This window comes from Morus notabilis, unplaced genomic scaffold, assembly GCF_000414095.1.
Source record: "Morus notabilis unplaced genomic scaffold, ASM41409v2 Scaffold1219, whole genome shotgun sequence".
NCBI lineage: Eukaryota > Viridiplantae > Streptophyta > Magnoliopsida > Rosales > Moraceae > Morus > Morus notabilis.
In genome coordinates, this window is record NW_010360067.1 from 167,650 (window position 1) to 186,767 (window position 19,118).

The 19,118-nt window shown below is 32.7% G+C and overlaps 2 protein-coding genes across 2 annotated transcripts in view; both read left to right on the plus strand.

The window, feature by feature from the left end:
• LOC112091165 overlaps positions 1-3,920 on the plus strand; it is an 8,271-nt gene extending 4,351 nt beyond the window's left edge. The window contains 1 exon segment of the mRNA XM_024164106.1: positions 3,180-3,920. The gene's annotated coding sequence lies outside the window, so the exon portion shown is untranslated.
• Positions 3,921-11,328: 7,408 nt separating this feature from the next.
• Positions 11,329-16,028, plus strand: LOC21400193 (metacaspase-2). The gene is made up of 5 exons (XM_024164115.1): positions 11,329-11,865; positions 13,078-13,405; positions 14,105-14,216; positions 14,386-14,574; positions 15,741-16,028. The coding sequence occupies exons 1-5, from the start codon at positions 11,493-11,495 to the stop codon at positions 15,798-15,800; spliced, it is 1,062 nt and encodes a 353-aa protein (XP_024019883.1). The 5' UTR covers positions 11,329-11,492; the 3' UTR covers positions 15,801-16,028.
• Positions 16,029-19,118: the final 3,090 nt, after the last annotated feature.

A 19,118-nucleotide genomic window follows, 5' to 3' on the forward strand; every position in this document is an offset into this window, starting at 1 on the left:
TAAAAATGTTTTTTTTTTTTTTTTTTTTTTTTTTGACTCAACAGAAAATTTGTTGAAAAAGTAAAGAAAAAGAGACCTTACAAACCTAAATCATAAAATACCTAAAATGAAAAAAAGGACCTAAATATGTTTCAGTAATTAGAAAAAAAGAAGAGGATCCTATTAGAAATTAAATTAGAACAAAAGGTCTACACTTAGTCATCGTTACATCCATAAGAGTAATCGAATCCTTTGATCCAAGTACAAACACGATGGCATAAAACATAATAAACCAACATATAACGTGTTATCTTTTTTTTAAAAAGAAACTGAGATTTTATTAAGAGAGAAAAAAATATAAAATTTACAAGGTGCGAGAGGAAGAGGATTCCTTGGCACAACATACCCAACAACACAAAACAATTGAAAAGAAGAAACAATCAGGGACTTCACACAGAAAAGACCGTAGGAATAGTGCCCAGCTCCTAACAAAGTCCGAGAAAATTGGACTACGAAATCTTTATCTTTGTAAACCCATAACGAGATCCAATATTTTACTTTATCCCAGAGAACAAAGCAATCTTCCCAGGCGCTCTTTGAAAATTCTGTTGTTCTTTTCAAGCCACATGCCCCAAAAAATAGCTAAGATGGTTGCCCTCCACAAAATTTTGCTTCTACAACTAAAATTGGGTGGAGGAGGAAACTCAAGCAACTCTGAACAGCTTCTAGGGGTTTACCCAATAAAGCCCAAACTCCTCCAACATCAAAGACCAAACCTGGTGAGCAAATGAGCAATGTAAAGACAGATGATCCGATGACTCCCTCCTTACATAAAATACACCAGTCAGGAGAAATTGGAATAAACGGGCTTCGACGCTGCATCAAATTGTGAGTGTTAAGTTTATTGACAGCAAGAAGCCAACAAAAGACTTGAACTTTAGCAGGGACATGAGATTTCCATATGCTACTGAAGAAGACAAAGGGCGGGGTTGAACAATCATCTATAAAAAAAAGTGAAAACTACGACTTGACTGAAAATAAGCCACTTGGATCTAAACTCCAGACCCTTCTATCTTGAATCCTGCTGCATAGATTAACCCTTCCATAACTGAGATTAACTCCGAGACCTCCCCCAACTCCCTCTCGGTCAAATTCCTTGAGAATTTGAAGTTCCAGACTCCCACGAAGTACCAACTACATCCACGATCTGAGTAGTAGAAGCCACAACAAAATTTGCAATAGGCTCATCATGAATAGAGGAGATTCTATATAATGCTGGGAATTTCTCACACAAAAGGTCTTCTTCACACCAAACATCCTCCCACAATCTAATAATCTTTCCCGAACTCGCCTTCCACTTAACTTGCTGGAATTAACCTGCTGCCACAGATTGTACAGATTTCCAAGGGCATCTGAAAGTAACTCTATTTGCTGGCGCGAAATCCCATTTGTTCTGATTCAGCCCATATTTTCCTACAATAACCGTGTGACGTAAGGAATCAAGCTCTAAAGGGAATCTCGAAAGCCACTCGCCAAGAGAGCCTCATTTCAAACCCTGATATTATCAATCCCCAACCTCCCTAAACTCTTCGGCACTCTTCGGCCTGCACAGTTGCTCCCACACCACAAGGTGAGTGGCGTTGTCTTCTGAAAACCCTTTCCAAAAGAAATCTCTCATGAGCCTTTCAATCTCCGCCGCTACACCAACTGGAATTCTGAAAATAGATAAATAAACAGGCAAAGAGGATAAAACAGAGTAAATCAACGTAAGCCGACCCCCTTGACAAAAAATCTTTTTCCACCCATCCAACCTCTTTGCAATTATAGAAAGCACAGGTTTCCAGCTTTTTTCCACTCATCCAACCTCTTTGCAATTCTAGAAAGCCGACCCCCTTTTGACAAGAAAACTCTTTTCCACCCATCCAACCTCTTTGCATATAACGTGTTATAGCTACTCTACAATACTAATATTTAAGCATTCTCAGAATGTCAAATTAAATAATTTGTATATACTTTTTTATCTCAAAATCCCTAATATGTTTTGAGTGGTTCATCGAAGACTCTCAGGACTTATTCTCATTCCTTCTCTACAAAAGTTATTTAGTTTTAGACATTATTGAGATTTTGGGGTAGGTAAATAAGTTTGGTGTGTTTGGTTTTATACTTTTGGGATATATTAAAGCAAAATTATAATCTTGGTGCCTTGTGCTTTTTCCTTGTTATAACTCATTGGTGCATATGATATGATTAATATCAATTATCAAAATGGACTCCCGTCACTGTGATTTTGAATGCTACCTGAGGCCTTTTCTGGGAATGAAAATGCCTTTTTTGCCATTTTCATCATATGAATAACATAAAACTCAGAAAAAGGGGAAAATCAGCATTTTGGAATTCATTGTCGTTTGGGATTCTCTCAATCTCTCTCTCTCTCTCCTTTTTAAATAGTAATTGTATGATTCCTTTTCTTTCTAATATATTTTTAAACTGAAGTGGAAAAAAACATATTTTCAGTCCCAACAAAGGGCCTCCAGATACGTGGATTACATATTTTAATACTATAAGGTACTATTTTGATATTATCAGAACACATAAGTACCCGATAATAATGCAAAAAATCACAGGGTACCAGGATGCCTATATGTATCAGCATTGATATTCCCTAGTCGTATTTCCATACTGCTAAGTGCTAATGTCATTGATTCTAAATAAGTAATAGTCTCTTGCTAATTTACTTGTATATGAGTTTTACAAATTCCTCGTGTTAGAATTTTTAGAATTAGTGAATACATGCCTTATAGTTGGTATATTGTTTTTGAATGTTTATTTAGTGTTGATTTATGATAAAACCTCATCTTAAATCTTTACACCTCAGCGAAGGAAGCGTCCTAGATGGCATCCTACTTTTAGTAGTAAGTAGGTCCCCTTGCCTACGATTTATATTATTCTTGTTCTTTTTGTATGTTGTAAATCAGGGTCATATGTTTGCTAAATGTATACAGAAATTGTACTTATTTTTCTTGAGTCATTAGTCGTTAAAGTTAAAATATGGTGTGTTGTGTATGTCTTTGTATCCATTTTTTTGCTTGCAGCTTACTAACGGTTGGCAGTCGTATTAATCTTTGCTCCAATGCTCATTTCTGCTATCTATTTCATTTTTTCTGATGCCTCTCGACTCTTGTCCATTCTTACTTTTGCAGTGGATATCCTGTCAAGAGAATACAATTAGTGGCTTTGAACTTGAACTTGATTGTCGTGTTAAGAAAAATGTTTTGGACTGGTGACATGTTTTTGCTTATTCGGGGTGGTTTCATAGATCTATGCTTCACGATTTTCTGAAGTTTAGTTGATGTTATTGTGTTTTGGCCATGCCATCCTTTTTGTAAGGTCTTTTTAATATGTTTTGTCTCGTATGCTCGTTTTCTTATGAGATGGTCTCTAGAGAAAAAACTAAGAAAGTATAAAATAATTTAAAAAAAAAAAAAAACCAGGAAAAGTCATGATCCCCAGATTGCCTATATTGGTATTATTACCAGCCCATAGTCACTGCCAGCAAAGTGGAGTGTAAGCTTGAACATCAGTCGAGTTTTACAAGATTGTTGAGATAATTAGGCTATATCCGATTTTGCTCGTCTCAAACTGAAACACTGTTTGTTAACCAGAACTGATTAACAGAAACAATAAACATGGATTGTACCTCGCTTCCTAGCTGGTTGCTGCCCCTACCCTTTATCCACTTGCCAACCTAAAAGCTCACTTCGTCTCCAACTTTGTCCAGAACACACACGGATGGTTACTTGACAGCGGAGAATCCTATTATGTCACCGCGGACCTTGACAATCCCACCCGATTCTTTGCATACGGTAACATTTTAATTGGAGATGCATCTCCCATTCAGTTCTGCTGTACTTGATTGTCCATATTTTTCAAATGAAATAATGTTGTTTTTTTTTTTTTTTTTTTTTTTTTTTTTTTTTTAAAAAAGAAAAAAAATTTTTTTTTTTTTTTTTTTTTTTTTTTTTTTTTTTACGTATTAGACATGAAAAAGAACTCAATGTTTAAGTTTTGTGCTTCAAATAATGTTTTTGTCGAAATATTTGCCAAATTTTCATTACGAAGGTTTGTCGTACGGGGCACGTCTTCTGCAAAGACGAGCCAAGGACGGCGTATATGCATTGCTAATTGCACAATCATCCTCTCCTCTTGTGGCGAGTTTGAGTGTCAAAGGTGTCCACCTCCGACTTGCATCATCCTTTAGGTCATCAATTGCTTTACATTCTACAACGTGTTTGTGTCTCGTAAAATTATCTTTTTTAATCTCCCAAATTTCGTTGACCAAACCCCTTGAAATAATACATGTAGACATATGGACATCTCGTATTCTTTTTCATGATTGATTCAAGCACTGTCATTCTTGTTGACCATTTCAGAAAATGCATGTGGTTCTAATCTTAAAAAAAAAAAAAATCCAATGTCCGACGTGGTCATCCGATCCAAAGATTGTGGAGAAATTTTTGACCACCAAATATTTACCTTGTATTCTGATAATGGTAGTGAATATTAAGCTCTTAATGACTCTCTGCAAACGGTATCTCACATCTCACCGCAATGCCACATACCCCAGAGCATAATGGCATCTCTTAACGAAGACATCATCACATTGTTGAAACCGAGCTCTCTCTTCTTCATCATGGCTATTTATCGCTTGGTTTTTTGGTTTCATCTTTGCCACCGAAGTCTACCTCATCAGCCGCATTCCCACACTTGCTTTGGACATGTTATCCTCTTTTGAGAAATTTTTTTTGCCACACTCCTAACTACTCTGAACTTCAAGTCTTAGGGTCTCTGTTATCCACGTGTCTTCTTGAGATACTTTTTAATCCAAGTTGCCTATTTATGCCTTGATGCCGCATTATTCAAAATCTTTGTGTTCGTTTGGAATTTGTTTTAAAATTATTTTATTTTTAATAAAAAAATAGAAATGAGATTGTTTTGAGAATTATTTTGAGACTGATTCTGAAATTGTGTTTGATTAATTTTTTAAGAGATTGTTTTGAGTATAATAAAAAAGTAAAATTGTGTTTATTAATTAATATATTATAATAGTGTTGATAAGTACTACAAAATGAAAACAGAAAAGTGAAAATAACTTTAAACTGTTTTCTAATTTCTTCACAAAAACTATTCTCACTGATTTTGTTTTCAAAACATTTACTAAACAAACGTCGTTGCGTTTTTATTTTCATTTTTTACTTCTCAAAAAACGTGAAAATCGTTTACAAAAACGGTTCTAAACACGCACTTTGTTTCTCATCATGTCCAATACCTGGAGTCCACCTTTCACTTTGTGTCTCTTCAAAACCTTGTCCCCAACCAGACATCATCAATTTTTGGTTCTCCACCAATCCATTCTTTTATTTTCCTGTGTTCTCGCCAGCCACTTTGATTGCGGATACAACCACGTCCACCAGTACACCACCGGTTTGCTACTCGCCTACCACTTACATACTGTCCACGGTCCTAGCGCTTAGCTCTAGGCACCGAATCTAAAGCTCCATTTACTCCTTCCCAAATAAAACCCATAACCTGATCTATATCCGAGACCCACCCCACACCCAAGCCTCATCCCATACCCCCTTGACATTTTATTCCATGCCTAATCTCAACAGCACAATCATCATCTTATAGCCACTCGTACTAAAAACAATATCCATAAACCTGTACATGATTTAAAAAAAAAAAAAAAAGCAACTGACAATTGCTCACTACTCTACAGAAGATGAATTTTGTTCCGTTGCTGCTGCTGCCGTTGAAGTTAGCTGGCTTTACTCGTTGCTCATTGCACTTGGTATCCCTTCTACGAGTCAACCGTTTATTAATTGTGACAATATTGGTATCACCTACTTATATTCTAAGTTAGTTTTCCATTATGGCACGAAGCATATAGCAATTGATTTCCATTTTGTTTGGGAAAAGTCGAAAGTGATGCTTTTTGTGTAGCTCATGTATCCTTGATCAAATCACTACCTCAAACTTAGCGCCCGTTTGATTCATAAATTAGAATAATTTTTGATTTATGTGTATTTTTTGTGAGAGAAAATACTGTAGCGAATCATGAACTATGATTCGAATCAGATAACGAATCCTCCAACCAAACAGGCTTTTAGTTTCTTCTTTGGTTCAAGATTGGTATCTCCAATCGGAGCATCATCTTGCGTGAACATAATAGAATTTTAGAAAATCAATAGAGGTACGCTATTAGAACATCTTTAAGAGAATTCTATAAATTTTAGTTAATTTTTAACTAAAATAGTTTTAAATGATCCACTCTAACCACATTTTTTATTTTAACTAGATATAAATTATTTTAATATTTATTGAATTTAAAATATAAATAACTTTATTGAATTTAGAAAAAAACTTTTATGTTTATTGTGCTTTGAAAAACTAAAATAATATAAAAAACAAATACTTAATCCCTTTTCACTAATTATATTTAACAAAATAAAATCATTTTAATATCTTATGTTACAACAAATGTTGATATTGATACCTTACATTTTTTAAAAATATCAAATAAGTACCTTCACGTATAAAGAAACATTATTTTGATACCTTGCCGCGATTTTTTAGACTTAAAATGTTCAAAGTACCCTTTTCATTAAAATTAGTTAGAAACTAAAATTTTGATAATAAAAAATTAAATGCATAAAAAGAAATAAAGTGGAAGATCTCCCTCGTCCCCTTCTCTGTCGAAAACCCATAACCAAATAAAATTGAAACAAGATTGTAATGAAACTGGCAATTACTACTAACCAAGCCCTAAAGAAAGGAAAAAAAAAAAAAAATTAAAAAAACCACATCAAAACAATCAAAATCAAACATTTTACCATATTAACATATCTAAAATCAAAATCAAACCCATCTTACACTCGGATTTGATCAAACCCATAGCTTAGAAAAAATTAAACCCATCTAACAATCAAAATCAAAGCCATCTCACAGTCGTGATCAGACCCATAGCTTAGAAAGGAGTGAAACCCATCTAACAATCAAAATCAAGCCGCGGTGAGACTAGCACGTGCAAGCATTGCGAGACCCCAACGCCAGTGGGTCTTGCGACCCAGTCATCTGTGAGTCGCGAATGTGGGTCTTACGATCCACTTTTCTGTGGCTCTGCAAAAAACTGCCGGTGAGGGCTCAAAAGAAATGGGAGTCTTCTTCTGCTACAACCAAGGTCTCGATAGATTAGCTGGCAAAAATCGAAGCTTCTTCAACAACTTTCTAGAAAATCGTAAGATCTGCAGCGAAGAGTAAAAGAAACCGAGAGGCAGTTTTCCGAGGTGGAGAACAGGGGGCTGGGGGAAGGGGGAGGGGCGGCAAGCATGGGGCGGAGCAGGGGAGGATTTGAAAAATCAGATTTTTAAGATATGATATTTGTTTAAAGTGATTCTTTACGGTGGAATCTCAAAAAGTTTTCCACCGGTGGAGTTTTTAACTGTTAGAGTAGTTTTTTAACGGTTAGATTAATGAATGTTGGTATTAACGCTCGTTTAGTGTTTTGATTTGAATTTTTAATTTAAGTTAAAATGTTGAGAATTTTTTATTATAATAAAATTTAAATTCTAAACTTAAAATGATGAAATAAATAAGACTTAAAAATTTACAACGCACCGTATAAAATTACTCTTGCTGCAGATCTGATCATTAAAAAAATAATCCAATGGTAAAAACATAGTGCTCCACCAGTGTAGCACTTATTAGGGTTCAATCATAAAGAATCCCTTGTTTAAATTGAAGAAAATTTAATACTTTTTAAATATTGTTTTAAGACTTTCTCTACACCCTTTAAAAAAACTTATGGGTAGAACACCTTGTTTTGACCATTTGATTACATTTTCAACGGTTAGATTCGCAGAGGGATTAATTATGTGCGGCGCGTTGTAAATTTTTAATACAGATATGTACAAATTTGACCATTAAAAACTTAATCTAGCGGTTAAAATAAAGTGTTTTATTAAAAATCTTTTTTAAGAAGTCTCACCATAAAGACTCCCTTATTTTAGTATTACTTTTTAAATATTCTGTAATCATGTTTGTATTGTATATTTTGTGGTTAACTTATTAAAAATGCAATTTGGACATTTTAAGTCTCAAAAATTGACCTTAAGAAATCAAAATGAAGCTTTTTCAAACTTGAAGGTACCTATTTTATATTATAAAAAAATAGAGAAATAGTAGAAAATAGGCCAATATGAAAAGCTTAAGACAGTATATAGGCCAATTTTTAGTTATAGAAATTAATAGGCCATAACTTGTCAAGTTATGGTTCATAACTAGATAAGTTATGGACAAACTTGTCAAGTTATGGTTCATAGCTAGACAAGTTATGGACAATAACTTGTCAAGTTATGGTTCATAACCAGACAAGTTATGGACGAAAACAGTAATTTGACATATTTATTAACTTATGTAAACTATTGGCCTATTAATTTTAATTCATCTCAAGTCTTGGTCTATTTTCTTCTTTCTCCCTAAAAAAATATATAGTATTAAGAGAGAATAATTTTATCTCATGTACTTTAACTAGTGTGAAATGTATTTTCTAAAGACGAGAAAAACTTTAAAAAAAAAAAGAAACGATAAGCATGATTTGAGATGCTTTTAGATTAATTGGAAGTTGGTGAAATTATGAATATCTATTTCTCAGGCGTAAACTTATGTAACGTTGGAATAAGTAGTGCGTTTGGTAATTGGTATTAATATATATTCTAATTATAAATGATTCGAATGTAATAGCATCAAGAATTAGGGAATAAGAAAAAGTGATTATGTGTAGCTTAGACTATATTTTTGCTTCACAGTTTTCTGTATCTATGATGAGTCCCTTATTTTATTTTCCACTTTCCAGTCAGTGATGTCAAAATTTAATAGGCGCATTGGAGCTCAACAAATCGCTGCCCTAATCAGGCACTAAGAATATTAAATGTTTAGGTATCTGGTACTAGCTTTACAAAGTGCATGAACTATATTTCAAGAAAAGAATTATGCTTTCTCGCAAATGTTCGAGAGAAATGTCCAGGCGAGCTCTTCAGGTCAAGATTTTGATTTCATTAAATATATGATCGCCAATTAGTGCGGAGCTTATTATATATTCCCCAGGTCCCAAAAATTAATTAAACGATACTAATATGCGCGCACTTAGAAATCCACACATAGTTTTGGGTTCTAATCATTTCATGAATAATGCCTTCTTTATAGGACAATATTTCTTAAATATTCGAAAGAAAAATATTCCATTCGGATTTCTAAAGAAATTTCCACGTCTTATTGCCTACGCCGCCATCCGAATAACTTTTTGTTTCCTTTCTCCAGCTTGAAGTCCGAATGATGACAAAATTTCTCAAGGTCATTCAGAGTGGGGATGGGAGACAATTATCGAGATGAAGATGGGGGCAAAGAAGGCAGTTCGGGGTAGGGATGGGGGACAATTATCGGGATGAAGATGGGATAGGGACGGCATCGGGGCATATTTGAGGCCGGGTGGACTTCTCGCCAACCTGTCCTGCAATAAAAAATATTCATCATATATGCGTCATGAACCTGTATTAATTGACGGGTTATGGAACGGATTTCCCCATTATTGATTCGGGATATTCGTGGTGCCCCATTTACCTAATCAGTTATTTTCATCGTAAAATAAATAAATAAATAATTAAACAATACAACTATACAAAACATCAAGTTAAAAATAAAAGAAAGGTTGTTTTAAATTTTCATATGTATTATGTAATAGATTATACTTAAAAGTATATATTATAGCATATTACACATAATATATCTAATTCCAAAATAGTATATAATTAAACGCGGCGAGTAAATGAAGAATAGGATCGGGGACCTCTAAACCCTCCCATACCTCGCGACCCGCGACGGGTTATATTTTAACTTTTTTACAATCCGAATCCATTTAAAGCAAAATTTTCCCGCTCTGTTAATGTAGGCACTCACAAATAATTGGATTAGCGGGTAAAATTGTCATCCTTAGAATGATGACGAAATCTAGTCCCCAAATTTTAGCGGGAATAGGGACGGAGGAAGCACTCCCCATCCTGTCTCCGCTCTGATATTATATATATATATATATATTTTATGTAAACATAATTTTTTTGAAATTACTTTTTATTAAAAAGGGAAAAAATAACTATGTTTTTTATATGGCTCTACTATTAAGATTTAGTTTACAAATGTTTAAAATTTGATTTGTATTATGAAACCTTTAATTTTAGTTTAAATTTATAATGAATTTCTACTCTATTTTTATCTTAAGTTGTAGTAATTTTTAAATGTGTAATTCTATTTGATGGAGAATGAAGCGGGTATGGAAATAGTCTCCTAATAGTAAATTCCCGACCCCGGTCTTGCCTCTCCTTAAGCGAGGATGGGATAGTTTAACGAGGTGGGGATGGGAATTTGAAATCATTTACTGCCCCTGCCTCGCCCCTATTACCATCCCTAAATAACTTTAGCAAAGAATAAAAAAATGAAAAAAAAAAATCTCATTTCTAGTGCTCGAAATATAAGACAAATTTCATTTTGGTTTTTTACTTTAAACATCTTATAATGAGTCTTTAATCTATCAAATCGTCTAAAATTAGTTATTCTATCCATTCGACAGTTAAAATCTCAACGGAGAAACACACATATAGCAATATGCATTGTAGTGGGATTTATTTTATAGTTCAATGTTAAGGCTGTTAAGAAGAAGCAAACAGTTAAGAAACTGTGCCTTTTTTGGTTGAGATTTTAACAGTTGAATGCTTGGAACAATTAATTTGTAACAATTTGATAGATGAGAAACACGTTTTGAGATGTTATAAAAGTTAGGCGTAAAATGAGATTTTAACCTATAATTCGAGAATTAAAAGTTAGTTTAAAGAAAGCTTGTTTGCTTGCAATATATAAATTAATCTTGAAAGACGCTTACAAAGTACTGATTGATATCTTCTTATTACCATAGATGAGGAATGATATACAATAAGAGCACCGATAATCGACATAAATAGTTAAAAATTCCACATATGATGATATGTCATGAAATTCAATTCATACGGTACATTATTACAGTCAATTAGCTAACTTTGTTCTTTTAGTACTAATCAGCAAGATTTAGACGCATCTTGTTGTGTCTGCACTTATAAATCCTTTATTTTATAAAGTGAATTTTAGTAATACTTTCTTGTTTACCTTTTGTTAATGTTACACTTGGTGTTATTTAGTACTGTACAAAACTCGGCTTACGGCAACACCAATTTTTTTAGCTTAAAATAATCGCAGCGAAAGGTAAACGATACCCCATATAGCCCACTTTTCCTTAGACATGAATTGTCAGCTCTTCTCGCCGCCGTTCTTTTGAAATCCAAGAAAACTTTTTCTAGATCTTCATTTCTTGGCCTTTTTTAAATCTTATTTTCTTCATTAGGTTTTGTTTATACCAACAAGACAGTATAAATATGGAAGCCAGAAGAAAAATGGTACACAGCAACTACGAGAGAGACGGCGGTTCTAACAAAAGCGAAATCGGTTCAAAGGGAATTTGTGAGGGACCTTCGGATCTCTCTGACATATTGAGAGGCCTGGCTTCCAAACTTAGACACCGCGATCGGGGCTTAGCCGCGAGCTCTTACGTTTCCATGAACACCAAGTTGTCTCCGCCTGGGTGGCCTAGTAATAAGCGGCCGAATAAGCGCGCGCTTCTCTGCGGAGTGTCGTACAACAATAAGAGGAAATACAGGCTTAGAGGAACCGTTAATGACGTGAAGGACATGAGAGATTTGTTGATTAATAAGTTTGGCTATCCTGCTCATTGCATCCGTGTCCTCACAGGTATAATATTAGGTCTAGTTCATTTCACTTATTCGAGTTTTCAGTTTTAAGTTTTTACAGTTAAAAGTTTTCAGAAAATGTCACATCTAATTTTTTCTGCTACAGTTAAAAGCTTTTAGAAAATGTTACATCTCAACTCGAGTTGAAAGCGAATGAGGTCTTAATATGCATACGTAAATTAGGGTTTTTTTAATTTTTAATTTTTCTTAATTTTTTTAATATATATTGTACGTTAATTGAGTTTCCTGTTTGATTCTTGAAAAATGTTGAGCAGTTGAGTTAAAGTTTATTCGTCAAGAATAGATGCAAGAAACTTCATTTAAGAGAAAAGAGTGTAAAAGTGTAAAGCGTTATTGAGAACCAAAAAAGAGTGGATTTTCTCAAATTTTTAATACGTTTGTTCTAAAAAACTGTACTAGAGAATTAATTCCCAATTTCTTATATATTAATCTTTCGTTTTTTCATTATTTTAAAAACAGAACATATATAAATGGTTTCAAAGGTGGTGTGGAAACATGATGTACTTTTTCTAAGTAGTTTAGAAGGGTTACTTTCCAAAAGGATGGCTTTAGATTCTTCGAGTATAATTGACGTCAATCAGATCAGAAAAGAGATTTTTTTTTTTTTTTTTTTGGTTTCGGAATAGAAAAGGAAGATATCACACGCTTATACTTTATTCCCCACTTTGCGAAATTGTTTCTCTTTTCCTTTTCAATATTCTTTGATAATTATTCTTTGATCATTATAGATATATTCCTCTTGATTGGAACTTTTTTTTTGTTTACTTTTTTAATGATCATTTGGTAAATTATTACAGTTTACCATAGACGTAATTGTTTTTGGTTGAAATTAAGAGGAAAAGACAAAATTAATACCTTGACTTATACGAAAGGTCTCATGTTTTCATTATGAGAATGTGGTATGAGGCAGGAGAAAGAATGAATATCGTTATGTCTCTTTGTCCTTTTATGTCAATTTCCACTGTCCATGGTACAAGGATATTGAAGCCTCTCAAGAAACTTTTCATTTTTTTTTTTTAATGATAAGAGAGGACAACCAATATCAAGATTCGTATAGATACCGTGTTTGTTTTGATGCGCAATATTAAAAACTTGTTACTCATTAATAGGAGAAATGTGTTTTTTCATTTCATTGTAGAAATTATTAAATATGGGGTTATTAGAGTAACAACAAATAATACACTCAATGCAGAGTTTGAGGCAAAGGAATTTCACCCAACGAAGAAAAACATTGAAAATTCCATGAAGTGGCTCGTGGAGGACTGCCAGCCAGGAGACTCCCTAGTATTCTACTTCTCAGGACATGGTTTGCGTCAGCCGGATTTCAAAGATGATGAGATCGATGGATTTGACGAGACCATTTGTCCGGTTGATTTTATGCAAGAAGGGATGATCGTAGACAATGACATAAATACCGCCATTGTTAAGCCGCTCAAGCCTGGTGTCAAGCTTCATGCCCTCGTTGATTCTTGTCATAGTGGAACTATTCTTGATCTACACCATGTTTATGACCAAAAAATGTAAGTACAAACACACACACACACATAGTATTTAGCTTTTGCCTTTTCTATTTATAAAACTTTGGTGTATATACATACATGCATACATATAAATACACATATACATATTCATATATACATAAATATATGTAGACCAGTTTTTAATAGATGGTGACCACTAACTATTAAAAACTCATATATATATATATATTTGGTGTTTATACTTATCAAATATAAAAATTTAAAGAGGTGACGTGATAAGAATCAAATCTCATTAACTGTCATTAATATTTTAGGTTAACTTTCTAATTTATTACAACCGTTAGATAAATATTTTATGGCTAAAATAATAATACCTATTAATAAATAAATATTAGAGTAACCATTCAAATCACACCCATATATATATATATATATATATATATATTTCACAGCGTTCATCGAGTGAAGATTGACAAACACTTACCAAAATGATAAGTGTAATAAAGTTAGAATTAAAGTTAGTTACATTCCAACAGAAATGGTGTATGTGCATGCACGCTCATATGGTGCATGTATATATACGTGTCCTCTATAGACCATGCAATTACAATTCACAACATTTAACTTTAGCAAATCGAATTCAGAAAGGCTGGCTAAGTACAATAATTAGAATTGTACAAATGTCGACGCTTGATATTTACACACATAATCATTGAATACTTGATTGTGGAACTGTAGAAAGCAATGGAAAGACAATAGCCCTCCTTCAGGAGCTTCGAAGAGCACAAGTGGTGGATTGGCTATTTGTCTCAGCGCTTGTGAGGATCATCAACTTGCTGCTGACACTACTGTAAGGGATAGTTAATTTGTCACACACACACACACACACACACACATATATATATGTATATGTATGTATGCGTATATAGACACACACACACGTACACAGATGATTACACTGGAGAAATATTTGTTTGGTTTCCGCTCCTTAAAAAGTTTTTGTTTTAATTGAATTGTAGGTTTTCACTGGAAAGACAATGTATGGTGCTTTGACATTCATTTTCATTGAAGTAATCAAGCAAAACAGTAACTTAACATACGGGCAACTACTGGAGGACTTGTCTGAAACCTTTGATGAGAATGCTAGCCGAGTGAAATGCCTCAATTCAAGGACTTTGGCAAGACTCTTTGGCTACAGGATAACGCAGGTTTCTTTCTTTCTTTGTTTTTTTTGTTTTTGTTTTTGTTTTTGTTTTTTTTGTGTTGTTTTCTCATCGGTCTTAATTTATTCTTGTTTTCATATAGGCACACGCCATATGATCCTTGAATTAGATGTATATGCCTATTGATCAAAAGATTAAAAAGAAAAGTGGTTACAAGCATAGTGTAGTAGATCCATACTAGAGGGTAGCTCCGATCTCAAATTTTGATCTTTTTTTTTTTTTTTTTTTTTTTTTTTTCCCCCACCACTTGACAATTAGTTTTCACCTTTACATCGGTACATGCAATTTTTTTTTTTTTTTCCCGACACACTTGACAATTAGTTTTCACCTTTACATCGGTACATGCAATTTTTAATACTAGCTGATGCGACATTTTTTATAAGCTCCTATTAATAAAATAATAAATGACATGTTATATTAGTTGATATTAAAAAGCTGGGATATAAGTACGCATAGAGGTACTCATGTTACTCAAAACTTTTATTTTGAAAAATCATACATGATCTAAATATGTATCGGATTATGTATATATACACATAACCCTCACTAAAAATTTAAAAATTGATCTTATAGCCTCATCAAATTTTATTTTGATTATTAGTTCCCACACATAAATTTTCGGTTCCGTTATTGAATATAAGTTGGGTCTCCAATATTATTCTATTTTGATTAATGCATATATCCTTTTTTTTTCTTTTTGAGAATTCTTTTCTTTTAAGGTTTTCTATTTGTTAAGTTAATATTATTTTTGTTTTGAAATAATTGCATTAATAACATTAGTTGAGCTAAGATAGTAGAGATTTTTTTAAGGTCTACTACAATTAGTTTTGTCATAAATAGTCTCAAAAATAATAATTTGTAATGAAAAGTTACTAACTTTTGATAATTGTAATCCTTGTCCATAAGAATGTAGTAATTAGAAACCATCAATCTAACATTTAATCTATGCGTATATTCTTCATATACATGGTTTTTTCTTCCTCTATATTTCTAACATATAATTCTTGCTTTTATATTTGTGTAGAAATAATCCTAGATTTGATTTCTTTTAATTAAACAGTTGATTAATTTTCTTTCTCAAACTAATTGTTATTTTACATTATTTTTGATATCATGAACTTGAAGCTAATTCATTTCCTTTACATATGCAGAAGCCTTTGCTATCATCGTCTGAAAAGTTCGACGTTTACTTAACGAAAGTCTCCCTCTAAAGAAATATTGTACGCGGTCATGGATTCTACCAATAAAAGAAGAGCCGCGGTTCCAAGAGTACTACTGTTTTTATATATAGTTTTTATTTTGCACTTTAAGATATGTCCTACAATATACAATAAGAAATGCGAGTGACACTATTTATGTTAACTCTATGCATTTACTGTTTAACACGTAAACTCCACTATTTAATTTCTGTTTAAATAATAATATATTATATTAATGCAGTCCACGTGTCAAACAAATAATGTAGAGAGAGACAAAAGAGTGTCGTTAGCATTTCTCGTCCTACAATAATACCATCTTTAGCCGGTCTCATAACCTATCACGTGTACACTTATTTTTTTTTTGTTTTATTTTGTTTTGTTTTGTTTTATTTATATGTTTTTTTTCCCCTTCACGTAAACATAAGATCGCGGGGAGAAGAGAACACTTATAATGGGACTGAAAGGAATAATACAGGTTTTTATATGTAGTACTTTTTTTTTTAAAGAAAAAAAAGAAAGAAATGTAGTACCTCTATTTTACGTGCATTGAAATAACGGCAATATGAAAGAATGTCATATTAAATTAAGGAATTTGACATCTAATTTCTCGTAAAATGCTGTTTACGTGATGATACCTTGAGGTTGGTCCGATGGAGTCTTAATTCTTAAGATTTATAGCAAAATCTTAATAATATTTCACGACTTGTTACAAAGATGATCACCCTTTTATTCAATAAACTCAACTTTGTGATTTTGATCAATAAAAAGACCCTTTTGTCTGCAACCAAATGAACACCTCTAGCTAGTTGAGTAGAGAGTCAAAACCCATTGGAGAGAGCTCTTGAATCCAAGTAAAATAAGTAGAAAATCACACATACATTGACAAAGAAGAACATCAAAACACCCATAGACGGCTCAAAGCAATCACCAGAAGATGTGTCACGTACAGGTCCAGAATGGCACCAATGGCGCCGTGCGCTATCGTCACCAGCCCAATGCTGTCATCGAACCCACCTCCCCTCGAAAGGCTCTTCTCTCACACTTGATTCTCTAATCTCTAGGATTTTCTTTTCAGCTTTTCTTTTTAGTTTTGAGGTCTACAGCCTTTTCTTTTTCTTTTTGACGATTAATTAAAGTAAGTTTTGTTTTGTTGAATTATACATTATGTTTAGTTTATCAAATACTCTTCGAGTAAGATCACATGCCTTGCATGTGATACATTCCGTTAAAAACTCAACGAAATGGAAAGGGTTATGGCCAATATTTTGAGAGCTTAGAATTGTTTTGCCAAAAGGGTTAGCCACATTGACACATTCTGTGTTTTGCCAAAATTATAATGACAACCCAATCACATTAACACCCTGTCCTAAACTCTGTTAAATTTATGTGAGAAATGTCAAAATTACCCCTTTTCGATTATGTGATTTTTTTTCCTCTTATTCTAGATTATGTAATTTTATTTGTTTATTGTTTTAATGTGGTAGAGAACATGATATGTATCATTTTCAAATATTACAGGTATAAACTGTCCAATAATATTATTATAAAAAAATGAAAAAAAAAGATTTTTGGATGGCAAGGGAACAAGAGAAAACATTATTTTCCCTTAGTTACCATTAGAGTAATTGAATGTTAAAGATTGTAAAAATCAACTTAAACTCATTTTTCAGGTTAAATATGGGTAAAACTGACATTTTCAACATTATAGATAGATCAACTGATACCTGGAGGGGCATTTATGGGATTTTTAAAAAAATTAACAGTCAACATTAACGGTCAATAAAGAAGTGGGTGTATATGTAATTTTTTTTAAAAGTCAAGTGGTGTTAATGTGATTAGTTTCGGTCAAGGGGGTATCACTATAATTTTGACAAACACATTGGTTGTCATGAGTGTAATTAACCCTTGTCAAAGTTAAAAGAAGAGAGACTAAAATATCACATACTAAAGAGTTAAAGAATCAACTGTGTAAATTACCGTAAATTTTATCCAATTAAATTAAATTTTACGACATATTTTCATTACTGTCATAAAATTTCATATATTATGAAATTTGACATAAAAATGTCATCCTTAAAGACCTTTGCAACGACATTTCTTCCAACATGTTATAAATCTTCGAAAGGTCATTCAATTTGTTGTAATGTTTCTTATTTGCAAAATGTCTTCTGAGGTGTTTGTTTGTACGCTGAGAGTAAGCTCATCAATATGTGTTTGTGCCTAGGTTATAATCATGGAAAAGTTTCTGGTACCTAATAAGATACCACTTCGCAATCTTTTAATTTCCACAACAAGTTAATGATTAAGACTTTAAGTATTGAATCTAATTGTCATAAAATGTTTTAAGTTTAAGACTATTTGTAGTATTATGTTTTTTTTTACAACTAAGTGTGCTATGTTCTACGTTAAACTCAATAGTGATTTATTTATTGTGATAATTAGTTTAATCGTTTAATATGGCCAGTCTTTCAATATCAAAGTTTATCTCAACATCATGATAACTATATATACCTAAATTCATAAAGTATATAAGTTGATTCAAGTCAAATTAACGTTTTAAAGTCTAATATGTTAGCTAAGTAACCTATCTGAAAAATTGAGTTACCACACTATCAGGCATGAGGCGCGCACACATATCAAACTGTAGTGACGCAGCTCGCATATCGAGCATTGCTGGCCCATTATTGCATAGCATGTAACCACTAACGGCACGGGTCATGCTCATTACTAACTACTACTTGCTCACTCGCCCACTGTACGCAACCACAAGCATAATGACCTCATAAATCATTAGCTTTCACTGTCATATTGAAATTAGAATCTTTCGAACTTTATAGGTGCGTTTGAAACTCGTTTTAAAATGATTTTATTTTTTGTATGAAAATGAAAATGAAAACGTTTTTAATCTCAAACAGAAATCATTTTTGAAAATGCGTTTGGTAGTTTTATCAATAGATTATTTTTAGTATAAAAAAACCCATTAATGGTTCTCTCTCTCTTTCTCTCTGCTTGAGAGAGGAGAAAACGAAAATAAAAAATGAAAAACGACTAAAAATCGTTTTTCATTTCTCTCATTTTATACTAAACCAAAAAATCGTTTTCATTTTTATTTTTTGTCTTTATTACGTTAAACGCCATTTTAAAAATGTTTTGATTTTTTTTTTCTCAAAAAACGTAAAAAGTAAAAATGAGATCAATTCCAAACACGACCTGTAAGTTTTGGAAGTTCTTGAGGACGACCAATAATGGAAATTAAGCTTTCAACCAGAATTGCTTTGCATTAAGATCTGGGACCAATAGGTATACCTTAATTTTTACAAGTCAAAAATA

Coding starts and splice junctions, on each gene's coding strand:
- LOC21400193 (XM_024164115.1), top strand. CDS start 11,493: ATGGAAGCCAGAAGAAAAATGGTACACAGCAACTACGAGAGAGACGGC. Junction 14,217..14,385: donor AACTTGCTGCTGACACTACT/GTAAGGGATAGT, acceptor ATTGAATTGTAG/GTTTTCACTGGAAAGACAAT. Junction 14,575..15,740: donor TTGGCTACAGGATAACGCAG/GTTTCTTTCTTT, acceptor TTACATATGCAG/AAGCCTTTGCTATCATCGTC.